The sequence below is a fragment of the Cervus canadensis genome, chromosome 6 (assembly GCF_019320065.1).
Source record: "Cervus canadensis isolate Bull #8, Minnesota chromosome 6, ASM1932006v1, whole genome shotgun sequence".
Taxonomy (NCBI): Eukaryota; Metazoa; Chordata; class Mammalia; order Artiodactyla; family Cervidae; genus Cervus; species Cervus canadensis.
In genome coordinates this window covers 38,889,660-38,914,607 of record NC_057391.1, presented here as the reverse complement: position 1 = coordinate 38,914,607, position 24,948 = coordinate 38,889,660, and the positions used below count along the sequence as shown (strand labels likewise).

The following is a 24,948-nucleotide window of genomic DNA, read 5'->3' as shown; positions in this document are numbered from 1 at the left end:
GTATTTACTGGTGAAACTATCCAGGATGTGTTTAGATCCAGTGGGGAGGCATCGGGGACATGTTGGGGATATAAATGAAACATGATTTAGCCATGAGTTGATCATTTGTAGTATAGCTGAGTTTTCCAATCATACAAAATTTAAAAAGGTTCTATTGGCTTACACAAGGACTCAGATTCATGCCCCAGCACCTCCACCAAAAGAAGAAAAAGAAAATTCCAGATTCAGTCATGCTTTACTCTACCACCAGGTTCCTGCAGGACCATGGACAAGTCAGAGCCTTCCTCTGAAGACTGACAACTTCTCCCCTCATGCTACCCTCTCCCTTAGTCTCACATGCCTTCTACGCATGGGCCTCCCATGCTGTTTCTTCAGGACCTGTCAATTCCTACCATTCAGGTTTCTAAAAGAGCCAAATGCATGAGGCTCTGCTCTGGGGTGAGAGGGGAAGCATCCAGGAAGGTTCAGGGTTTGCTGGAAGCTGACACATAAGCTGGATCTGGCCGTGCTTAGCTTACCCTCGGCCCTCATCCCAGCCCAAGGAGTCCACGGCTCTCAGGCTTAGAGACTCACTCAGTGACTTGACACCAGAAGCGGATGGCAAACTGGCTGAGCAATGAGCTCTGAGGGGTCCACTCCACTTAGGAGATTTACCACCTTGTAGAGAAGAATGAAAGCAGAGGTCCAAAAACTACAGCCTGTGGGCCACATGGTCCACAGCCTGTTCTTGTGAACCTAGTTACTGGAACCCAGCCACACCTGAGGTTTATGTATTGTCTACGGGGTTTCTGTGTCTTGCTGGCAGAGCTGGACAGCTCCAGCAAAGCGTAAAACACAATCTGGCCCGTCACAGAAAGTCTGCTACTTTTGGCTCAGAAGAAATTAAGATGTCTTAATGTAACCTGAGGAGGACAGTGAAGGATGGAAGGGTGGGAGAGTGAAAACAGGCACAGCGGCATGGGTGGGAGCTGACACAGCGGCAGGCTCCTCTGTGGAAAGGAGGCTGTATGGGGCTCAAACTGCAGTGGGTCCAGGGACCTGCACCAGGGTGCTCTGGGGAAGATGGGTGCTGCTGCTGTGATCAAAAGGCCAAACACACACAGTGGAGTGTACAGAAAACATGTGGCAGAGGCTAGCAAATGGAATCAAAAGCCAGTAAACACCACACAAACAGAAAAAACAGTGGTGAAAAACATTTTAGGCTGTATGTAAGATACATACATTTGTATGTATCATACCTGCATCGCAGCTCCAAATTGTGTCTGACCATGGACATAGATGAATTACAAATCTGAACCCATCAGAGGGTCTTAAGACATACCCAACAAAGATCCAGACCATCAATTACAAGAGGCAGGGAGGAGACCTTTATTCTGAATTCCCTGAGAGTGTCCAGTTTCCTTCCTGACTCTCAGATTTATTGGGTTGGCCAAAAAGTTCATTCGGGCTTTTCGCAAGCTGTTATGGAAACCTGAACGAACTGTTTCTCCAACCCAGTACAATCAGCTTCTCCCTAGAAGACAGCTCCTTTACCCTCCCCCAGGGAAAGCTGTAGCTAGCCATCAGCTTCTGCAGACCCAGTAGTGGCAGCAGGCCTGCAAAGAGAGGCAGTCTGGAAGAATCCCCACAGACCCTGCACATTCACCTGAGGAGTCACACACCATCAGACTAAAAACAGCTCCTGTGCTGAGCACATTGTCAAGTTCCCAGAAAGCAAGTGAAAAAGAACATGCTGGCCTAATGCCCCACGCTGGGTAGATGACCAAGGACCAGTCTTCAGTTACCTGCACTTGATGACCTCTGTCCCTCTCAGATGGTGCCCTTCACCCTGGGGGATCCCAGCACCTCTGGCTACTGCCAGGACTCCGTCGGGCCCTCTGGCTGCTCAACTCTGGAGGCTTCCACAGCAGAAACGCAGTGGCACCCACTTGCAGAGGAGACAGTGACAGTGGCCGCAGCGAGTGTCCCTGGGTTCTAGGCACTTAAGGCTAAGTTCCCCAAATTCCAAATGGGACAATGCTAAGAACACGGATGACAAAGAGTCTTCAAGGACAAACTGCTCTCAGGTCCAGATATCTGCCAAGGGGCCGACCTCCCCTGCTCTGGAGTCAGCACTAGCTTTGCAGGCTCCCAGCAGAGAAGCGCCCCACCAGAGAGAGGGGACAGAAAGGAAACCTGAGACACAAGGAGGCTTTGGAGCCTACACCACCCAAGAGCAAATGAGAGACTCTCATGGAGACACACGCCCAGATGGGGAGCCCTGCTGACAACGTGCTGGGCCCCTCACGGTCTCTCCAGCCCGTCTAGTGGGCCACAGGCTTGAGCCCACCCCACCCACTGCTGCCAGAGGCTGGCGCACGCTTGCAGGTGAAGGCAACTGGGCAGGACCACCCCGGCCCACAGGCTCCCAGGGCTGCAGCTGAAGATCGGACGCAGCAAGGGGGAGAGGCCTGCTTCTCTAGTCGCCCTCTGTCCTCTGAATGAAAGGGGTCATTTTTGGTTCTGCTGAAAGGTCACATCCATGCCCATGGGGGTAGAGAGCCTGAGAAGACTTCAAAAAGACAGAAGACCAGTGTTTTTCTGGGGTGAATGGGTCTGCTAGGGCGAGATGCGAGGACAGGAAAGCAAAAGGGAGGCCACCTCCCAGGGCAGCAGGGCTGTGGGGTATCAGGCACTGAGCGAAGCACTCCATGTGCACCCGCTCCTTCGGCCTGAGTCACAAGGACACAGGAGAGAGACGGTAGCACCCTTACTTAGAGGCGAGCAAACGGGCTCAGAGACTTAGTAGCTTGCCTAAGATCTCACAGCTTTCTGTTGTAGAGCCAGGAGGTAAGGCTACTTTACCCAACGCCAATATCTCTTCAAGTATCTCTGGCTCTTTAAGTTGCAAAGCCAGGGCTTCCCTAGTGGCTCCGTGGTAAAGAAGTCAATGCAGGAGATGCCTATCCCTCATCTGGAAGATCCCAAATGACGCAAAGCAACTCAGCCCATGCACCACAACTATGGAGCCTGTGCTTTACAGCCTGGGAGCTGCCACTTCTGAGCCTACGTGCTGCAGCTGCTGAAGCCCACATCCTAGCCCGTGGTCCCCAACAAGAGCCACCGCAATGAGAAGCCCGAGCACCTCAACTAGAGAGTAGCCCCCACTCACCACAACTAGAGAAAAGCCCACGTGGCAACAAAGACTCAGCACAGCCAAAATAAAATAAATATTTTTAATTAAAAAAATAGTAAGTTGCAGAGCCATTTCCTGTAAACTTCGGGACTCTGGGAGAAACACAGCTTCAGTGTGTCTTCCCAACAGAACTTACCTATGACAAGGCCTCCTTTCATGACTTCACTACAAAAAGGGAGGTCATTCTGACAAAAAAAGAGCCCTGGCTTCGGTCCTGAGCCCACCTTGGTCTTGATCTGCTCCACTCTGTGCCACTCCTCAGGGCCCCCAGTCACCCTACACTGACCATCCTCCCTTAGGCCCTGAATCATTGTCCTCCTGGCCTCAGAGCGCTCCTATCCTCACCCAACATCTGGCCATCAAGGTCTGACCCAAGACTCTCCTCAGCTTCCATCACTGCTCCTGGCCTGAGGAAAGAGCAGTGGGAGCCCGGGGGCTGTCAGAACCCTCCCAGGCACCCTGAGTTCATGGCGCAGGACAACCCCGCCGCACAGACACCAGGGCCCCTGCTGACATTTGCTACAGGAAGTCCTCAAGGTACAGGACACTGGTGGCTTTCAGAACAGAAGGATACCTGTTTCCAGTATCCAACCCACAAGGCATCTCGATCCGGGAGGGAGCTCCCATGCAGAAGTGGACAAAGGATGACTGTGAAGAACAAAAGCAATTGCTATGAATCACACAGAAAACTGACTCCACACTCCACAGTCTCAAGGCAGGCCAAGCAGGTAGATTAGGGCAGGAGCCCAAGACAGTTTCATGCTGTTCCTAGAGTTTCTGAACCCTTGGTTACGAGGAAAAGAGGCTTCTCAATCCTACAATAACTTAAAAAACTCAGAGGGAGCTGGTCCTGGAAGTTAACTGACACACACGTGAGCTCACACACAGGCAGGCCAGAATTCAGTGGGATCCATGGGAAGCAGGTCTGAAAGCAGCAACTGATATCCACAGTCACATCACATGTAAATCTTATGGACAGAGAAGGTGGCGACAGGAAACATCAAGTGCTATTAGTACACACCTCTCTCAGTGACGAAGGAAGTGTGATATCCAAGGGGAAGTGAATGAGGACCATGACCACTTCCCTGCCACCCACTGGCTGAGCGGCTAGCTCACCATCCTCAGACCACTCACCCAAGTTGGTTCAGGCCAGGCTTCATTCCCAACTTGGCTGCTACACTCAATTCTTCCCTGCTCCATGTTGTAATGAATTAAAAGCAAAACCAATAGGCTCCACAGCAGAACGAGCAACTCTCTCTCACCTTTCCTTCCAAAGCAAAGGGCAGAGACACATCTGGGAGGCGGTGACATCTCCACCCAAGTCCAGCCACTCCAGAGAGCCACTGCCGCCAACAGCCTCTCCGACCTGTGGACAAGGAAGGAAGCCTCATCACCTCCATCCCAACAGATAGAGACACAGCTCGGCTCCCCCTCCAGAAAAGTGAAGCAGGGAGGTCAACAGCCACGTGGAGAACACCATGTGCTCACCTGCCTCTTCTGCCGAAGGATGGCGGCCTCTGCGGGGTGGTTGAACCGGAACTTCTGTGCTTTCCCCAGGGTTATGACTGCTCCTGTGGCATAGACACCAAACTAAATTCAAGCCACAGCTATGTTCTGAGTACAGTAATGTGCAGGGCACTGTTCTGGGGGACAAAGTCCTACCCTCAGTAAGGTGATCATTTAGCTGAGTCAATAAGATCTGCACTCCCTGGATATCGTTCAGCATATGCATTGAACTAATGAGATGAACAGGAGAAGCTCTGGTATTCCAGGGGAAAGCAAGTGGAGCTCCAGGTGGAACAGTCAGGGAATGCTTCATGGAAGAAGGGGTACCCAAGTTCACCCACAAAGAACACAGAATCTGAATAGATTAATAGTAGTAGTAATAATGACATTAATCACCATAATGAGTATTTTCTGAGTGAAAAGAACACTGTTAAGAACATTACACAGATTAGCTCATTCAATCCTCCCAATGATTCTATTGTTATCCCCATTTTCTAGATGAGGAAATTGAGGCTCAGAGACCTTCCCAAGGATATACAGCAAACAAACACAGGTACAAATTTCAGAGAGTCATTCTCTACTCTGGGGCCCTGGACTTGGGGTTTCTCTGTTTACGGGAAGAGGACTGTATTAGGAAATCTTCAGGTCCCTGGGTGCAGAGGCTGGGGGTTCCATCCTTAAAGCCTGCTTCACTGAGCCCTCTGGGTCTGGTTCCTGAGAACAGAGCTGGCCCACCACTCATCCTGGCATAAACTGGGCTGTGGGTAGTCCTACCTTGGGTGAGACGGCAGGAGGAGGTGACCTCTCGGCCATTGACTGTGCAGCGGGCCCCGCGGGCAGGACGTAAAATGACGACCCCACAGGCGCTGGTGATAGTGCAGTGGTCTCTCTCGATCCACTGACCCTGCAGGACTAGAGACGACAGAGGCGTCACCCGGGTGGAGGCATAGCCCAGGAAATATCTCCGCCATTCTTCTGATGAGATCAGAATCCACTTCTGGAAGATCTCACATCATGACAGGAGAGGAGGAGCCACCACCTGAAACCATCCAGACCCAGATGGCCCCACAGTGTGCGTCTCCTCCTCTCGTGTCCAAGACCCCCAGCCTGGCAGCAAAAGAGGAGCAGCCCTTCAGAACGCCAAGATTCCTTCCTCTCTGAACCCTCAGCTTCCTTGGAAGAAAGCTGTCAGGCATGGACACCTACACAGAGCATCAGACCTATACACTCTGTCACTCACCGATGTCCTGTTCTTGCTCTGAGTCAATCCTTCCTATTTTTGTCGTCCCCTCCTAAAGGGAAAAACAAAGCCATTTTAAGGAGAATAAAAAGGGATGTAGCCCTGCCCCAAAGGAGAGTCCACCTGTTTGAGCACCATCACTGTCTCCCCATGCCCACCCCAGCTTCCTTTCCACACCACTTCTCAGCTTCGGTCCAGGCTGCTCTGACTGCTCTGCCCACTCACTATGCAGCCCAGGATGCCCCTGGGAAGGTGTGGGCAAAACAGTGCAGAACAGAGCATCACCAGCTTTTTGCAACGTGAATCCCAGGGACGGGGGAGCCTGGTGGGCTGCCGTCTATGGGGTCGCACAGAGTCGGATACGACTGGAGCGACTTAGCAGCAGCAGCTAGAACTGGCCAGCTCCTTTCTGTCCTGTAGCCTCGATTTAGGCAGTCAGAGCTTCTCTAGTCTGAGGAAGAGGGCACACAAGTATGGCTTTCTCCCAGGGACTAAGGTTAGTGTGGCCCAAGTTTGGTCCAAGTCAGTCTCAAAGAGACATGCTTTCTATGACTATGTATGGAAGCACAGGATTTTTACCTTCTTGATCCGTAGATGAAGTTTAACAGACACCAGATTCTAAGAAGAGTAAAACACAAAAAGGAGGAAAGCACATCTAGAATCAAAAAAGACTGAAAGAGAATATAAGAAAAGAGGTGGAAACTGGAGTTAGTATCAATGAATCACTGGGTTAGTAGAAACTCTAACAATGCAGTTTAAGAGCACACAGCTCTGTTTGAGGAAGGCAGTGACATGGCAAGAGATGAGAGTCTAGAGCTGAGTCTAGAGCTGTATTTATCATTTACTAACTATCCCCTATGTACAGGGCACCATGCTGAGTGCTTTACAGACATCTCTCATTTAATACTTTAACACCCAGAATGTAGTAGTATGATCCTCTGCATAGAGGAGGAATCTGAAGCTTTTAGGAAATAAGCTGCCCTGGGAGCCCACATACTACACAGGACAACCCTGGCTAGAATTCATTTCTCTCCTGGTCCTGTGCCCATGGTATTCCAACCTCACCAAACCACCTGCCTGGTGACTGATGCTTTTTAAGTGACTAGAAAGTTCCATGCTAGGCTTCACTGTCAGCAGCCAGAAGGGAGGGCCCTGCAGCTCTCCCAAAATTGCTTGTGAAGAAAGACTCCTGGAAGTAATAAATGAGGATCTGGCTCCCTCTCAAAACCCACAACCCTCCAGAACCCAGGCTTTTCTGCTCAGCCACTGAGGATCACACGAGCCAATGGATGCCAGTCTCCAGACTCCACCAGCCAGAACGGAGGGAGAGGGGTCAAGACTGCTCTCAAGGGGTCAGGGTCAGCCCCAGTGATGAGGCACGTTCCTCCCAAAGGGATAAAGGCCACAGCACATCCCAGCCTCTGGATATGCAGAGCAGAAACCACCCAAAACATGCTGGCATCTCATTTAATGTGGGCTGAGCTGGCGCCTGCTGCCCCTCTGCTGCTTTATGCCTCTTTCTTGGGAGGAACAGCAGCACAAAGGCAGTTATGAGGGTGAAGTCCAGAATATCAATAACCCGTGCACTTTCCACCCTTTCGGCTGCCCACTCCCCACCCATGCTGCCTCCCAAGATGACTCAGGCAAACAGCTCCCGGGCCATTGTTAGGGACTAGGTCTGGGTCTGGAACCAAGTTAGCAAATAAAAACAGAGAATCTAGAATGACTACTGTTATACTGCTACCCAACCCAGGATGCAAACAAGTGAAAAGGAGGGAAATGGGTAAAAACCCATAGAAATGCCAGGATGAGAAGTAGACTGAGAGACTTCCCTGGTGGTCCAGTGGTTATAAATCCACCTTCCAATGCAGGGGATGTGAGTTCAATCCATGATCTCAGAACTGAGATCCCACATGCCTCAGGGCAACTAAACCTGCACATTGCAACTAGAGAAGCCCATGCACTGCAACCTAGACGAGCCTCCTCCCCACCATAAGTAGACTGGGACCTCATCCCCAGGTTCATTATCAGTGTGTGAGGGAGTGAGCGACCCTCAGTGCACTGATTCAGCTAGGACGCCAGTGACCCAGGATCATCCATCTCCTGCCTCCAGCTCAATCTGCCCTTCATCCTTCAACCCTCTGCTACCACCTAACTCTGTCACATGATGTCTGCCTTCATCTGCTCACTCCACATCCAGTCAATGTATCACATCAGCTCTACTCAAATACTAAGCGTTTTATTCCATCTGGTCTCTCCTGACCTCCAATCTTTCCCTATGGCTCTGACTAATGGAACGATCGATTGCCTTTGGTGTTTAGATTTGTTATTAAAGTCACAGCCGTTTCTGCCTGGGGCGTTTTCACTGAGATGATTTATGCTGTGTCAAAAAAGAAGCTACTTTAACTTTCTGTCTGGGAGGCCCAGTCTCTGACAACTTCCCCGAGGCTCAACCTCAGAACACAGACTTGCTAATAAGTGCACGAGCCTTGCTGAAGTCTCCCCACCACAGGCACTGCAGCAACAGCAACCTAATTTCTCCAGGGATAAAGGCAGCATCACACATCCCCATAAACTCTGTTCCTTTTAAATGTCGGTTTAGCATGCTGGGGACAATTATGAAAAATGCAGACTGGATTTCCAGTGAGCATAGGGCTCCTGGCCACATACAATATGTTTCCCTGGTGGCTCAGATGGTAAAGAATCTGCCTGCAATGCAGGAGACGCGGGTTTGATCCCTGGGTTGGGAAGATTCCCTGGAGAAGGGAATGGCTTCCTACTCCAGCATTCTTGCCTGGAGAATCCCATGGACAGAGAAGCCTGGTGGGCTACAGTCCATGGGGTTGCAAAGTGTCAGACACAACTGAGTGACTAACACTTTCACTTCATTGTATGTTTAGCCCATCCGTGGGGACTGTCCTTCTACATTAGGACAAACACTTTTGATGAGGACAGGATATAAGACTCTACCTACCATGTGTCACTAACTCTCAAAATGCTTCATTTAGAAGTAAGGTGGCCTCCAGGTGACAAAAGAACCAGGGGAGCCAGGTCCTTGCAGAAGGGCTTCACGTCACTCTTTTCTCTGGGTGATTGAATGTCACACCCTGGTCACCCTTAGCCCATCAGCTCTCCAGAGTTCTGCACACTTTTTTTGAACTTCCTAAATCAACTTCCTCTCTCCTTTCTTCTTTCCCAGGCAAACCTAGTAATGGAGAAGGGGAGTTGACTGAAGTGGGAAAGTACTAGAAGGGAACTGTTTCTTATCCTTTGATCCCTTTAGCCCCTGAAAGCCATCTGTGAGCTGCCTGTATCTGCGGGGAGGGCTCAGGAGTGCTGGTGGAATTATGAGGTTGGGATTTCACCTCCAGGAGTGCACTCTTGTGCTTTAGGAAGCCAGAAAAGGAATATAAGCAGCATCTTTCTTATTTTAAATGAGGAAACTGAGGCACAGAAAGCAAAAACAAGAGCGACAGTAGTAGCAGCTGAAAACCAAATTCTGATTTCTAGTCTTCTGCTCTATTCATACAAAAATGAAACAGATCACAGTTGGTGGGCAGGCCTGGCTTCCTGAGGGCAGTTCTGCCACCTCGGCTGCCACTGGCCTTTCCCTCCTGCACCTCTGGGGCCTGCAGCTGAGGGAGAGAGCGGGCACACCCGCCTGCTCACCTTGAGGTGATAGAGCACGACACCTGTGCTGAGCACGTCATCCTCCAAGGCCATCAGGTGTGGCAGGCTGGAGTCAATGACCAGCCCAGCCCGCCTCCTGTTGATGTCCACTCTGTAATGTTCCACGAGAGCCTGCCACTCGTTCCACTTCCGGGCCCAGTCTTTAGACAGCTGGTCTGTCTGTGGAGACAGAGGGGTGGTCTTGGACACTCAGAACGGGGAGCAGACAAAGGGTCCCATGCCATCCTGGCCCATTTCTGGGCATCACTTCCTCACTTTCCTCCCCGGGACTATTCGAGGCCTCACACAGGCCCTTGCACCTCCTCTGTAAGCTCTCTGTGTTTTCTAAGTTTTCCTCAATAGTTACCATTAATTTTATAAATAGAAACTCAAAAACTGTTATTTTTAAAGTTTTCTGTAATGAGCATGTATTGTTTTTAGGGGGAAAAAAAGCACCATAAATGCTATTTTTAAAAATTAGTTGGGGGACTCTCCTGGCAGTCCAGTGGCTAAGACACTGTGCTCCCAATGCAGAGGACCTGGGTTTGATCCCTGGCGAGGGAACTAGATCCTATATGCCACAACTAAAAATTCCTGCATGCTGAAGATCAAAGATCCTATGTGCTGAAAACTAAGACCCAATGCATCCAAATAAATAAATAAATATCAAAAAACAAATTAGTTGGGATGTGAGTCAGACATCTTGTTTAAATTCCCTTCTTTCCATGACCATCCTGTGTGATCTACACTGAGAGTCCTCTTGTGACCTAACACTTCCAGAGGTGTATCCTTGAGTTCTAATATAAGCTTGTGCACCCCTCAAAGGCCCACAAAGCACCAAGAGGGGTCTCCCCAGGGAGAACGAAGGCTATGAAACTGGTCCGAAAGACCACGCAATAATAGAGTAACAGCAGCAGTAACAATAAAACACTGAGGGCTTACTATGGATCAGGAACAGAATTTTATTTTATTTTTTTAGGAACAGATTTTAAAAATAAATATACTAAGGCTTAAAGGCCTTAGGCTAAGGCCACTGGGGAAATGTGAAGGAACAATGTTGAATAAAGGGTCCTTTTTCCTTCTTGTGGTGGAAATTGATGTCAGGGCAGGAAACTTCCTTTGGAAGTGAAGAACTGAGGAAGACCAGAAAAGGAACTGGATTCAGCTAACTCCTTATCTCATAAAGAAGAAAATTTAAATTTTTTTTAAATTTATTTTTAATTAAGAAAAAAGAAATCATGCCAAGTTTAGGTACAAGTATTTTATGATCCTAGAAATATTCTTTTCTCTTTTTTTGGTCATGCCACACGGTTTACAGGATCTTAGTTCCCCTACCAGGGACTGAACCCACACCTTCTGGAGCAGAGGTGCAGTCCTAACCACTGGACTGCCAGGGAATTTCTGAAACATTCTTTTTAATGTTATAATCATTAAGTTGAAGTTTGAAAACTACAGGATACCTATGAAGGGTTGGCAGAGGTGGGTGGCAGGGCACACTCCCCTGAAGGTGCTTCAGAGGACACCACCCCTCTGGCGACCTTTATCACCCACTCCTACCTGCCTAAGGTTGTAAGACCAGCAAGTGACAGGCTCAAGTCCACTCTGCCAGCCTGTATAATGTAAAAATGCTAATGAGCCTGGAATGAAGCAAAAATCAGAACATATAGCTAAACACAGAATTTTTGAGAAACTTCTGAATATCTGAAGTAGTCTTCAAGTTTCGTTTGAGTAACAAAATACTGACATAGCCAGGATACTGTAATAACATACAAGGATGATGCAGTAGAACACTAGAAACGGGGACATTCACTTACAAGACCTAAATCCAACCTGTCACCAAATGATGCCTACCACTTCTTCCTTTTAAATGTCTCCAGGAATTACCACTTGATTCAATCTCCCCAAATATACTCACCCTCACAGGGTCACAACAACCGTCTCTTTCCTTGTTGGTCTCTCTGTTTCCAGGCCTCAATCTATCCTACATGCAACTGTCATATTAATTTCCCCCATATACTCCTTAATCATGTCACCAACTTGGTTCAAGAAGCTATGAGTAGCCTGCTTATGTCAAGTACACGCCTCCTAAACTGGCCCTCTCCTCCCCTCAGTGCCTCTGCCAGGAGCACGTATCCTGACTGGCTCCAAGGTCCTCAGGCTGCATGTGTCCACATGGTCTCGCACACCAGCTCTTCTCTCACTTCTGTGACTTTGCCTCTGTCATCCCTCGCTTATCCTGACACCTCAGCCCACCTCCTTACCTAACAGACCCTATCCATCCTCCAAGGTCTAGTTCAAATTCTCTGCCTTCCTACTCCAGCAGTGAAGATGTCAATGAAAGTTCCAAGCCACCATGATTTCTTCCTTCTGGAGCTCTTTCCATCTAACTCACGTAAGTTACTGCACTGAATCATTCTCTAAATATGCTTCCAACTAGACTACAAGCCACCTGAGGGCAGGGACTTCTCTGTGTCTCCTGCAGCATCACGCTGAACACCTATTTGGTGCTCAGTGAATACCTGTCATTCAGTTGATTTACTTATTTACCAGAAAGTCCCTTGGACTGCAAGGAGATCCAACCAGTCCATCCTGAAGGAGATAAGTTCTGGGTATTCAGTGGAAGGACTGATGCTGAAGCTGAAATTCCAATACTTTGGCCGCCTCATGCGAAGAGTCGACTCATTGGAAAAGACCCTGATGCTGGGAGGGGTTGGTGGCAGGAGGAGAAGGGGATGACAGAGGATGAGATGGCTGGATGGCATCACCGACTCGATGGGCATGAGTTTGGGTAAACTCCAGGAGTTTGTGATGGACAGGGAGGCCTGGCGTGCTGCGATTCATGGGGTCGCAGAGAGTCAGACATGACTGAGCGACTGAACTGAACTGAATTCTTTTCTAGGCTACCATACTGTCTGAAAGGAGTTATCATGATCCCCTGAGAGAACAAAGCAGTCAGAAAGCCAATCAGCAGCCCTAAGACAAACATCCCCGAATTCAAGGCTCAATGAAGACAAAAGTTTTCTCCAGATAGAAACTCTCTGTCCTGATGAGGGAGCAGTCCTGGCCCAGGAATGATGGAAGGAGTCAGAACGGTTCCCAAGGTGAAGTGAAGCACAACAGAGCGCCCCCAACATACTCACCTTCGATTCATTTTGGAGAATCAGCTCCTTAAGGTTTTCATCCTTTCCCTCATTCAATGAATGGAAGCTTCTCTGCACAAAGAGAGAGAGATGTGCTTCATGGGAAGCACTTACTCTTGGGAAGGAAAGGTGCAGATAAAGGAAAGACGTTATTGTTAAAATCAGAAACAAATCAGACGGCTAAGTATTGGGCTCAGAGTGGAACAAAGAAGGAGAATTCGAGGCAATTTTTTCTGGAGGGCCTCATATCCCATATCTGCCCACATACAGAACAAGGGTCATGCAGGCAGATGCCCTTTGGACAGCAGAGATGAAGCATCCCTTCTGAAACTACACAGGTAATCACAGTAACTCCCATCCTGTCTCTGCTCCCACTCTGCTCTTCAAGCATCACCTGACTGAGAACACAGAATGCAGCAGGGCTCAGATCCTCTGCAGAAGAGAAGGGGCTCCCGAGGACAGAAAGTCCTGATGCCCACATACCAGCTCAAAGCTCAGCAGCATGGCTTTCAGTCTCCCAATCTCTTCCCTGAGTTCTCTGATCAACTTCACATTTGCATCCTGAAACACAGAGAGAACTCGGTCACCACTGACTGATATGAGGGCTCAAATGGCTATGAGGTGCTACTCGCAATGAGCTTGGAAGAAGCAGATTACTCATTTGGAGTAATTTCTAGGGCAGTCTTTTCAAAGTGTGGTCCCAGGACCAGCAGGAACTTCACTTAAGAGCTAGTGAGAAATACGAAATCTGTGGACCCCCATTCCCCACAATGCCCCAACACCTACTAAATAGTCTTCAGGGCTGGTTTAACAAACTGTCCAAGTGATTCTGATACACACTGAAGTCTCACAATCACTGCCTTAGAGCAGGACATCAGGCAGGTAATACAAACGCAACAGTATGCTAATCTTCCAGTATTAGGTGCTAATCTTCCAGTATTAGGTGTGACTAAACTTAGTGCATAATTATTGATACACTGCCCTTTAAAACAATCCATAGATGAGCTCTACATGGGCCATCCATTTGTAATCCCTGCCCTGGAACTTTTTACAAAAACTGCAAAGCAGATGAGGAACTTTTAGAATATTCTCATCATTAATTCAACTTTAAAGGCTAAAAAACTCCTCATATGCCACTTTTAGCCCAAAACAGAGATGTCACTGCAATTTGCATATGAAAAAAGGCATAAAGCAACATAAACTCAGAATAAAGGCAGTAAACGCAGACACTTCTAAGTGAGCTTTCCTCTAGTGGCAATAGTGTACCAGGGATCTTCACATCAGTGGCAATAGGGAAATACCCAAAATAAATTATTTTAAAAGGCAACTGGATGAAGCCAGTCGGGATATGAGAAAGAAAGAATTTTGCTCCCTCATCACTTGAAGAACTGGCCACTGGGGTGAGTCTGGCCACTTGAAGTCTGGCCACTGGGGTGAGTACAAAGAGAAAGAAGTCAATGAGAGGAAAACAGGAGAACTTGGTGTGAGCTGTACGAAACCAGGACTTCAGAGGCAGGGCTCACCTCATTTACCCTCGGCTTGTTGATGATGTTTTTGGCACTGGATGCATATCTCAACGTGCTCATGGTCTCACTGTAGCTAGTGTGTGCAGGAGACACGGCTGGGGTAGAAGCAGAAAGTTAAAACACACACCGAGCCCTTCCCACCCAGCCCATGACCCCTGGCCTTGCTGCTATCGCCCAGGCTGAATAAGACCCTTGATGAAATGGGCTGCCGTGGCCCTTTCTCTGAGGCAGAGCACCAGTCCCAACACAGAACCAACTCCACCGCCCACTCACTGGCAACCATGATGGTTCTGGAGTTGCCTCCGAGGCTGTCCTTCAGCAGCCAGGTCAACACTGAGTCCCGGTAGGGGATGTATGACTGCCTCCGGGGGGTCCCCCGCCACTGCTGGTCCCGGAAGCAGAGCTAGGGAGCCCGCTGTCACCACCATCGCTCGCTGCACTGGTGAGGCTCTGGCAGCTGTTGAATACCTGAGAGTTCTGGGCTTAAAAGACAATGATAAAGGTGGAAGGAAAAAAAGGAATTATGAAACAAATGCATTAAAACAAAGCAATGGCTGGAGAACAGACATCATACCCCCAATCCCTTTCTGTCCATGTCAGGAGGCTTTAAATGTGGGCCCTGAATTCAACCCTGGACTCAAGCGATGGAATATTTAAGACACGTAATTTCTCAGTCTCTCTCCTTTTTGGAATGAGAGTGGTAGGATGATGGTAATGTTGTAATCAAAAACCATAAATGTCAACTTTTCATGCCCCAAACCAGAAGGTAAACTTTATCAAAGAGAACCTGGTAAATACCTACCCTATTCTGACAAAATGAAAACATATGAATTGTTTTCCAAAGTCTCCCCCCACTCTGGTCCTCCAGGCTACTGGCAAAATACCTAAGGTGGAGATGACGATTCCCAGAGTCACAAGAGACTTGTTGATATTGGCTCCTTCAGTAATCCGGTCCTTACAGTAACTGGGATCTGCTCTTTCACTGAAACACAGTAGATGAAAACAGAAACAGAAGCAAACAAGAAGACACTATCCTTTTAACACTGTTGAAAAACACTATCCATTGTGTTGCACTTCATGTAAAAGATCCATATAATAAATTCCCCTTAGAATTCAGTTCCAGAAATAATGTTACCGTCATGTCATGAACTGGCATCCTTCTACATTCTCAGGCAATAAAAATCAAATAATTCATTACATTTGGCTGTCAGAGAACTTTGAGCTAAAAGTAATATTCATTTACTGTAATGATACCAATATAGCTTTCTGTTATATACTATTCTCCTTTTCTTTACTGTTTTAATTTCACATGTTAATGACTATGATATCTGGGTCATTAACAGTTTCAAATTCCTTATTCAAGTAAATGGGAAATATTAAAAATTCACACTTCCAGTTGGCTGATACAGTTTCTTTCAGAAAGCACTTGAGCTTTTAAGGGAGCACTGTAGCATATTAATTATTTAACAGTTTAAAATAAGAAAATTTGCCTTATTTCATGTTACACTTTTTTCTGACTACATTATTCCTGATAATTTCTTCTTTCTAGATATGTAAATGAGTAAAATTCAAGCTTTCATCTAATACTTTTTAAAAAGGCAGTATCTTATCCCCAGTACCACAATGTTTTTTAAAGCTTTTCTTTTTTCTGAAGAGATGAGCAGAGCTGCATAAAATCAATACTAGGTCAAAGGAAAAAAGTGTGTTCAGTCACCTCTACTTAAAGCACCAGTTTTCAATCTTGGCTGCACACAGCCTCAGTCCCCTTGACTCCACTAACAGTCTCATTTATTGCATCTGAGGTGCAGCCGAGGCGCTGGGAGCTCTAAAAGGTCCAGGTGACTTTAATGGGCAGCTAAGATTGAGAGGCCTAACACAGAGCTTCTCAGCCCTAGAAAACTGTAATTTCTTAACCTATCAAACAATTTGTTTCTTTTGTCATTTTCTCAGGATGATTGATATGTGTAAAAGGTGGGGAAAAGTTTATTCCCTGTAAAATGGGCAAGAACAGGGTCGTTGTCAAGGAATAATTCCACCTGGTTTTGAGATCCTAATTACCTGCCTGCTAGGTCCACAAGGTTGATCCTGCTAGCGATTTCAGAGGGGAGGTTGTTCTCCAGGAATGCCTGAGGGAGGAAATAGATTTAAAGAGTGTCATTTGGAACGATGTGTTGTTGTTTTCCCCACAGACACCCTCCTAACTAAGATAGTATTTGGATTTTTAGCCAATTCACTCAAGAAATCTGTATTCTAACGTCCTCTGAACCAGATGAGCTCTCAATATCTGACAGGTACAATCAGTAAGCCCTGGGTTCTTCCTTCATTAAAAATATGAGCAAAACTTCCATAGAGTAGGTAGGCAACCTCCTCCCCACCCCCCACAAAGTCTCCTGAGCACAATTTACCAGGTAAATGCTCAGCTCTGCTGTGGGAGGCTCTAACTCATCAGTAGAGATCCACAGCAGGCAGCGGTGTGGTGGGCAGGGGTCCTGATTGGTTTGCCTCTTGTTAACCTGTCACGGGCTTCCCCGGTGGCTCAGACAGTAAAGAGTCCGCCTGCAATGCAGGAGACCTGGGTTTGATCCCTGGGTCGGGAAGATCCCCTGGAGAAGGGAATGGCAACCCACTCCAGTATTCTTGCCTGGAGAATCCCAGGGACAGAGGAGCCTGATGGGCTGCCGTCTACGGGGTTGCACAGAGTTGGACATGACTGAGCAACTTAGCAGCAGCAGCAGAAGACAACCTAAGTCACAGCATGTTATTAATCTGCTGGGCAGCTCTCTCTGTGTTCTAAGCAGGGGCATCCAGTCCTCAAGAGCAAAACTACTCTGGCTTTCTTTTTTAATTCAATATGGGATTTTTGTTGTTTCATTTTAATGTTGTGCATCCATCGCCAAAATCCAGTTTTTAAAACATTTCCAATAACTTCCCAAATTCCCTCAAGCCTGTTTGCAATCAATCTCCATTGTCATCTCCAGCCCCAGACCAACATTCAATTTTCTATCTATAAATCTGTCTTCTCAGGATATTTCACATAAACAGAAACATACAATGTCTGGCTTCTTTCATTGTGCACAATTATTTATAGATTCATTCAGGTTGAGGTACATGTCAAAAGCTCAATTTTATTGCTGAGTATTAACAGCATCCGCTGTATGAATATACCATGGTTTGTTTATCCATTCACCTCTTAGTGAACATTTGAGTTGTTTCCAGTTTTGAACAATTACTAACAAAGCTGCTGTGAATATTTGTGTATAAGTCTTTCTATGGACGTATGATTTCTTATCTCGAGAAAATACATAGGAGTGCAATGGCTGAATCGTATGTACGTATGTGTTTAATTTTTTAAGAAACTAATTCTTTTTCAAAGTTGTTGTACCATTTTACATTCCCACCAGTACTATAATGTATAAGAACTCCAATTCCTACACATCTTGCCAGTATTTAGTATAATCATTCTTTTCAATTTCAGCCATTTTAAAAGGTGGGCAGTGATAGCTTATTTGATATTAATTTGCATTCCTCTAATAATTAATGATGTCTGCATCTTTTCAAGTGCTTGTCATCTGTATATTTTCTTAAGTATCAGTTCAAAATTTCTGCCTATCTTTTTGAGTTGTTTTACTGAGTTTAGAGAGTTTTGGATCTATTCTGGATACAAGCCTTTTATCTGACATACATTTTACAAGTAAATTCTCCCTATCTGTGGCTTTTCTTTTTTTTTTTTTGGCTTTTCTTTTCATTTACTTAATAGTGTCTTTTGAAGAGCAGAAGTTTTAAATTTTGACCCATTCCAAATTGCAATTTGTTCTTTTGTTCAATTTATATTTATAGTGCCATATCTAAAAACACCTTTGCCTAGTCCAAGGTCACAAGGTTCTCCCATGTTATTTTCTATTATACAAGTTGAATGTTTTAGGTTTCACATTAGTGTCTATGATCCAGCTTGATTAATTTTTTAATAAAATGTACATTAATGATTTTCAACATGTTTGGTGATTGTTTTTGGCCATTGTTTTTTTATTTTTCTTATGCCTATTTTCTCTTCTTTCTTTCTAGGATTCCCACTACACTTAGGCTGACACACCTGATATCCCACAGGTCTGTGCTGCTCTGTTCATTCTTCTTCAAACCGGATGATTCCTATTGTTCTGTCTTCAACTTAATTAATTCTTCTGACATCTCAAATTGACTCTTGAGTCCCATTAGTGAATTTTTCATTTCCGTTATTATACATTTCCAGAATTGCCCCCTTTAAAATAACTTCTATCATTTTATTGAAATTCCCTTGAATCATAATCATTGTGTTTTCCTTTAATTCTTTACAACATGGTTTCCTTAAGCTCTTTGAACATATTATATTAGCTGCCTGGAAGTCTTTGTATGCTAAAGCCAACAAGTGGAGTACTTAAGAGGCAGTTTCTAGTGACTGTTTTGTTTTCCTAGGTATGGGCTGCACTTTCTTATTTGTTTTTGCATGTCTTAATTTTTGGTTGAATACCAGACATTTTAGATAACACCATAACAACCCTGGATTCTGATCTTTTTCCTCTTGAAGGTGATAGTGATTGTTGCTTTGTCTGTCTGGTAACCCGCCTGGACTAAAGCTCTAAAATCTGACTCCTCTACAGCATGCAGCCAAAGAGGTCTCTATTCAGCTTTTTTCCTTTAGTTGTTTTTAATTTTAGGCTTGGCTTCTGGGGGCCACCTGTGTCTGCATACCTTAATGTTGAGCGAAAGACTGGTCAGAAATTGCAATTAAACACCTTGAGGCAATAGGACTTTTTTTCTCTGTTGATGGATCTATGTGTGAGCTGGGAAAGTCACTAAAAATTCTGGCCATTTTAAGTTTACTCCAGTGTTCACTAGCCAACAGGGCCCTCTTGTGTCTCTTCTGCACAAACGTGCAGACTCTGTCAGTCAGGGCTGTACGTGCACATCGTCTCTGATGCATATGTGTATAGTTTCCATTCAACCCAGGATATGTGAAGAGCTAATCAAGCTTCCTATGGCCATATCATCTCCCAGAATTCCCAGTTAAACCCCCAGATAATTTTCCAGTTCACTTCTTGCCTGAAGCAGACCTACAATCTCAGGTTAATGGAGCCATTGATCTCCTTGTTAGCTGGCCACCAAGATCACCCACTTTAACTGACAACTCTCCCAATCAAGTGAACCCCTCAAGCAATGGCAGCAACCAAGCTGCTGGCTTCCACCATCTGCCCTTCTCTGATTGAACTTCCTCACTGACAGAGATTGGGGTGTGGGTGGGGATGGGAGCAGCCCAAGGGAACATGCCATACATTTGTACTCTTACCAGAAATTCAGTAGCTCTCTTGAATACATGCTTCTCAGTTTATATGGCTTTGATCTATTCTGAAATACTTATTTTGACAGTTTTGTCTAGGTTTATTGTTGCTTTGGGGGGATAGGATTTGTTAACCTCCTCACTCCATCATAATAAAAGTGAATCTTCTACTTTTAAATTTTAATGTGTATTTTCATTTCAATCTTGCTTTTTATTTTAAATGCCCAGACTGATCATATGGATATGAAAGTGCTTTGAAATATTAAAAGTAAAATGTAAGTCAAAGATACTTGATTAGTCTTTATGCAATGCCTCAACCCCTTCTGGGTGAGCAGCTTAGTAGATTGTGTGTAGGTCCTACTTATGATGTTAGGTCATATAAGAGGACCTATAAAGGGAAAGGTAGAAAGAAAGAAAAACAGGAAGATGGAAAATTAGTCAAAAGGAACAATGAAAGGAAGAAATCTGAGCAAACATTTAAATGGTAACCAACCTGTGTATAGTAGATAGTGAAGATGGCGTGGGATCTGCTGCTGGCTTCATGAACATGGGTTGCTGCTGTGATTCTGTGTACACAAGGGAAGAAAATTAGGACAAGATTGCTTATGGTGGATCCTTAAGGATCCATGCGGAACACAAGAAATGTTAGTGCTGAGGTTCACAAGTGAGGATCACAAAACACCAGTATTTAGTCTTTTATAGTTAGGAGAATGGTCCCAAGAAAGCAGAAGCAGTGTTCCAGGTACTGATATCTGAGAACAACAGTGAGTATAACTTCATACTAAACCACAATTAGAACTTTTTTTAAACAATAGAAGTTAAAAATCAGAATGGAAAAGTGTGATACTAGAGAGTCATCAACCTAGAAGAATATCCCTAAAACAGACCTATTTAAATTAGACAAGTAGATATGGAGAACTTGTTGGAGAAGAAGGCTCAAAGACAGTGAAAGTCTGTCATTATTAAGAATATTAATCTCATGGTGCCAGAAAGGGCTTTAAAAATGAGGTCTTGAATTACATGAACATCACGATTAAGCCAGGTGAAGAATGAACAGTCTCCCTGAGAGATTCATTCCAATGCTGACCTTTAAAGTCTGAAGAGTCTTCTCTTTATCTAAACCTAAGTCAGTCAATCTGGCTTCAGTTTAAGACCAACTCATTGACTTCTGTTCTCAGAGAAGTTACAGAATTGAAGAAAAGAGTCAAAATCTAGAGGCTGGTCAGTTGAAGGATAAAAAGGACAAGGTGAAGCCTGACACTTAACAATCAAGGAACTCAGGGTACCGTGAAGACAGGAAGCAAGTACTTCCAGGATAGTTCTACGAAAATCAGGGAACAGAAGTTTAAATTTAAATCTTTTCCTTAACAGGGGACACAGAAGACTCCAATTTCCCCAGTTTTTTTTTTTTCTTCAGATGAAAAAGGCTATTTGGGGGGCATATATTAATAACATTGTGGGTATTCCATAGTAACTAAAAATATAGAGTATTATCATAATTTACAATAGCTTTTAGGAGAGTCTACAGCACCTAGCTGATTCTAAACAGTCTTTTTGAGTAAACTTTACAAGCTTCCCAGATGGCGCAGTGGTAAAGAATCCACCTGCCAATGCAGGACATGCAAGAGACATGGGTCGGGAAGATCCTCTGGAGAAGGAAATGGCAACCCACTCCAGTATTCTTGCCTGGGAAATCCCATGAACAGAAGAGACATGGGGCTGCAAAAGAGTTGGACACGACTTAGTGACTCAGTAACAATTACAGTATGCAAAACTTTTCTGGAAGAAAAAATGGTTTTCTGAAAAATTTTAAACTATATTGTACTACATCATCTCTATCAAGGAGAGGACAATGCAGGCAAAAATCGTTTCTTTGATGAAAATAGCAGAAGTTGTGTATTATAAGACAAAATATAGGGTAATTCTCTGGGCTTACTACCTAATATTACTATATCCAGGACAAACGCCAGCTTCACCACCAGTGAGAAGGGCACTAAATCTCAGCCATGTCCCCCTACCCTGGGTACATTTTTGTTCTGACAAACGCCTCCTGATTGTGAATGTGGGGAGCTGCAGAGAGAATCTATACTGCAAAAGGGCAGCGAGAACACAGGAAAGAAGAATGAGACTGAAAAGAATGACAGGGACAAACAAACCTGTTACCTGTTTGCTATTCCCTCCTCCAAGAGTTGAATTACTTGCTTATAGTTGGTAACTACGTGTTGAGATAAACCTATCAGATTTGTGAGGAGGAAAAAAGAGATTAAATAAAATTTTTTGGCAAAGTTTAACCTTTTCTTGTAGGTAATTAAATTTATTATCCTATTGCATATTAGTTGGCAGACAAGAATTGAGGAACAACTTTATTCATTCAGATAATGGATTAAATCAACAAATATTTACTGGAAGCCTACTGTCAGGCGCTGTGACAGTCTCTCTGGGAACATCAGTCTCTACACTCCCAGAGATTATAGTCTAGAATTCATATAGTGGTTATGCTAACAACAAAAAGAATAATAATAATTCCTTACAAACAGACTCATGGACTTAGGGAACAAACCTACGGTTGCCAGAGGGAAGGATGAGGGAAAGGGAAAGTTGGGGAGTTCGGGATGGACATGTACTCATAGCTGTACTTAAAGTGGATAACCAACATGGACCTACTGTACATCACATGGAACTCTGCTCAGTGTTATGTGGATGGGAGGGGAGTTTGGGGGAGAATGGGTACATGTATATGTATGGCTGAGTCTCTTCGCTATTCACCTGAAACTATCACAACATTGTGGGTTATCAGTTATACCCCAATACAAAATTAAAAGTTAAAAAAAAATCCTTAGAATTGTGCTATATTTAAGTTACGAGAAAAGTTCTCATGAATTACTTCATTTGGCCCTCATCAAATTTCTGAGGTAGATAGGGCCTACATGCCCCACAAAATGGTGGACTCAATTTGACATACAAAACATACAGTACACACGTCCTTATCCTCCCACAGTTTACAGTCATGAGAAATCATACAAGATAATGTGGCCAAGTGCCACAGGAGTAGTAAGATAATAAATGCTGAGGAAGTCAGAGGAAAAGTCAGGGCAAGCTCTGTGGAGGAAGTGAGACTTGAATTTAGCCACTGGAGAATGGGTAGGCTTTGGATAAAAGGTAAGGAGGTACGTAAGGGCACAAAAGTAAATCTTTATGGCTGGTTACCCACCAAGTGAAAAAAGGCCTTCACAACTGTGCTAGAGAATCTGTTTATTAGAGATTCAGGAACCAAAGTATCTTCATGGGCTCATAGCTGAATACAATTACACTAAAAATTAACATAGTTAACTTGAACACTGACTGGATTTTTTTCTATTAAGGAATTATTACTATTATTTAGATGTGATAATAATTTTGTGAGTGCAATTTCTTTAAAAAACACTCCTTATCTTTTAGGGCTACCTATTAAAATATTTATACATGAACTGATATCTGGAATTTGCCTCAAAATAATATAGAATGTGGACAGGAGTGTAGATAAGGCAGAATTTGCCAAGGGTCATTGGGTTATGGGTTATTGTGAACATGGGGTTCATTATACTAGTCTATTTTTGTTCAAAATGTTCAAAATTCTCTATAAAGAAAAAGAATGTTAAAAATTTAACCAAAGATAGAGACCTTCCATTTTCAGTAATGGCAAATTAGATAACATAAACCAACACTTCTGCCAAAGACTGTTAGAAACAGTTGGACAGAATATAAAAGACATCAATGTGAAGGCACAGAGGGATGACCAGATAGTGACCTTTTTTTAGGCCATATACTGGGGAAGGATGGAAGCCCAGAGACATCAGGCCAGCATTTGCAGACATCTTCCCTCTGAGACCATTTCCCGTATCTTGAGAAGTGGCTGACAGCAGTTCTCTTGACAACCTCACAGATACAGAGAGACACAGACTGCAGTCCAGGGCTCAGGTGGGCCCTGTGGCACCCTACCTCTCTGAGTTGGAAACTTAAAGGGCTAAAACACAGGAATAAGTTTGAATTAGAATTAAACAGTTTTTGAAGGGACCTCAGCTCAGCTTTGAACATTCTTAGTCCTTCAACTGGACTGAGTTGACTCTGGATTCCTAGCGTGTGCAGGAACCTGGCACAAGTAAATACGAGTCTTCTCTGCCAGAAGATATTATTGTTCGAGACCTCTAAATTATTTCCATAAGCAATTTAGCAAATATTGTCTGGCACAAAATTGTGACACACATAAGTAGATAAGTAGATCTGACTTAAGTAGATCTGACAACATAAATGAAAATCCGCAAAAATTACACAGACTATATAAAGAGACCTAAAACAGATCCAGATACTGGAGTTATAGTAACTTTAAAGTAACTCTGCTTACTGTTTTCAAGGGACTAAAAACAAGATTATAAAATTTCAGAGAAAACTGGAAACTATAACAAAAAGATCAAATGTAGATTTGGGAAGTGAAAAGTACTATAAGTGAAAATAAGAACTCAATGTGTAAGTTTAACAGCAGGTTAGATACAGGTGAAACATATGTCAAAATCATATAACCAAAATAAGCATAGAGAGCCAAAAGATACAAAATATAGAAGAAAGGGTAAGAATCATAAACTATATAAGGAATAGGTCTAATAAACCTGTAATTGGAATTCCACAAGGAGAGAGTGGGGTAAAAGCAATGTTAGAATAACGTCAGAAGTAATGCTTATCTGTATAGCAGAAATTAACACAATATTGCAAATCAACTATACTTCAAAAAGAAAAAAAAAAAAGAAGAACCAGGGATCCTAGGAGAAATGACTGGTTCAAAGATTGAGACAGGGAAAGTAGATGAGCCTGGAACACCTCCTATCAGAAAGCAAGGAAGTGCTCAAAGAATGATGGTGATATGTCAAAAAGTCACATGAACACACTTGAAGGGGATTCCATTGGCTAAACCTGGGATAATCAGAGCATCAAAATAAAAAATAATAGTAACAGAAGGAGGCTCATTTAATACCATAGGAAACATGAGTCTATGCCAACATAAATAAGTTAATAAATAAACTGAAAGTTAGATGAGAATAAGACACACACGATTTTACAGTACCACAACCAAAAAACACTTGTTGACTACAAAAGGAAAACAGCAATTTCAGAGTAAAGAGGCCTGGCAGATATGACCTTAGCTGAGGAAATTAAAAATCATGAATAATGGACGTATCAAAATTAAGCACCACTTAATGGTGTCAAGTTCATGAAGTCAAGTGAGACCAAGGAGCCTTTCCAGCTGGAGAACACTAGAGAGAGACACTAACCAAAGGCAACCCTGGACTCAAAGGACAATCACTGGGACAATTAGTGAAGCTTAAATGGGTGTTAAGCATCAGATGGGA

At 44.5% G+C, this 24,948-nt stretch overlaps 1 protein-coding gene across 1 annotated transcript in view; it reads right to left on the bottom strand.

Moving 5' to 3' along the window:
• The window catches only part of STARD9 (StAR related lipid transfer domain containing 9), a 118,985-nt gene that overhangs the window by 34,257 nt on the left and 59,780 nt on the right, over positions 1-24,948 (bottom strand). The window contains 14 exon segments of the mRNA XM_043471591.1: positions 4,438-4,541; positions 4,664-4,746; positions 5,456-5,593; positions 5,922-5,973; positions 9,591-9,770; positions 12,731-12,802; positions 13,214-13,291; positions 14,254-14,351; positions 14,530-14,625; positions 14,628-14,738; positions 15,141-15,238; positions 16,315-16,382; positions 20,061-20,133; positions 21,731-21,800. Of these exon segments, the coding sequence (XP_043327526.1) occupies positions 4,438-4,541; positions 4,664-4,746; positions 5,456-5,593; positions 5,922-5,973; positions 9,591-9,770; positions 12,731-12,802; positions 13,214-13,291; positions 14,254-14,351; positions 14,530-14,625; positions 14,628-14,738; positions 15,141-15,238; positions 16,315-16,382; positions 20,061-20,133; positions 21,731-21,800 (1,321 nt within the window).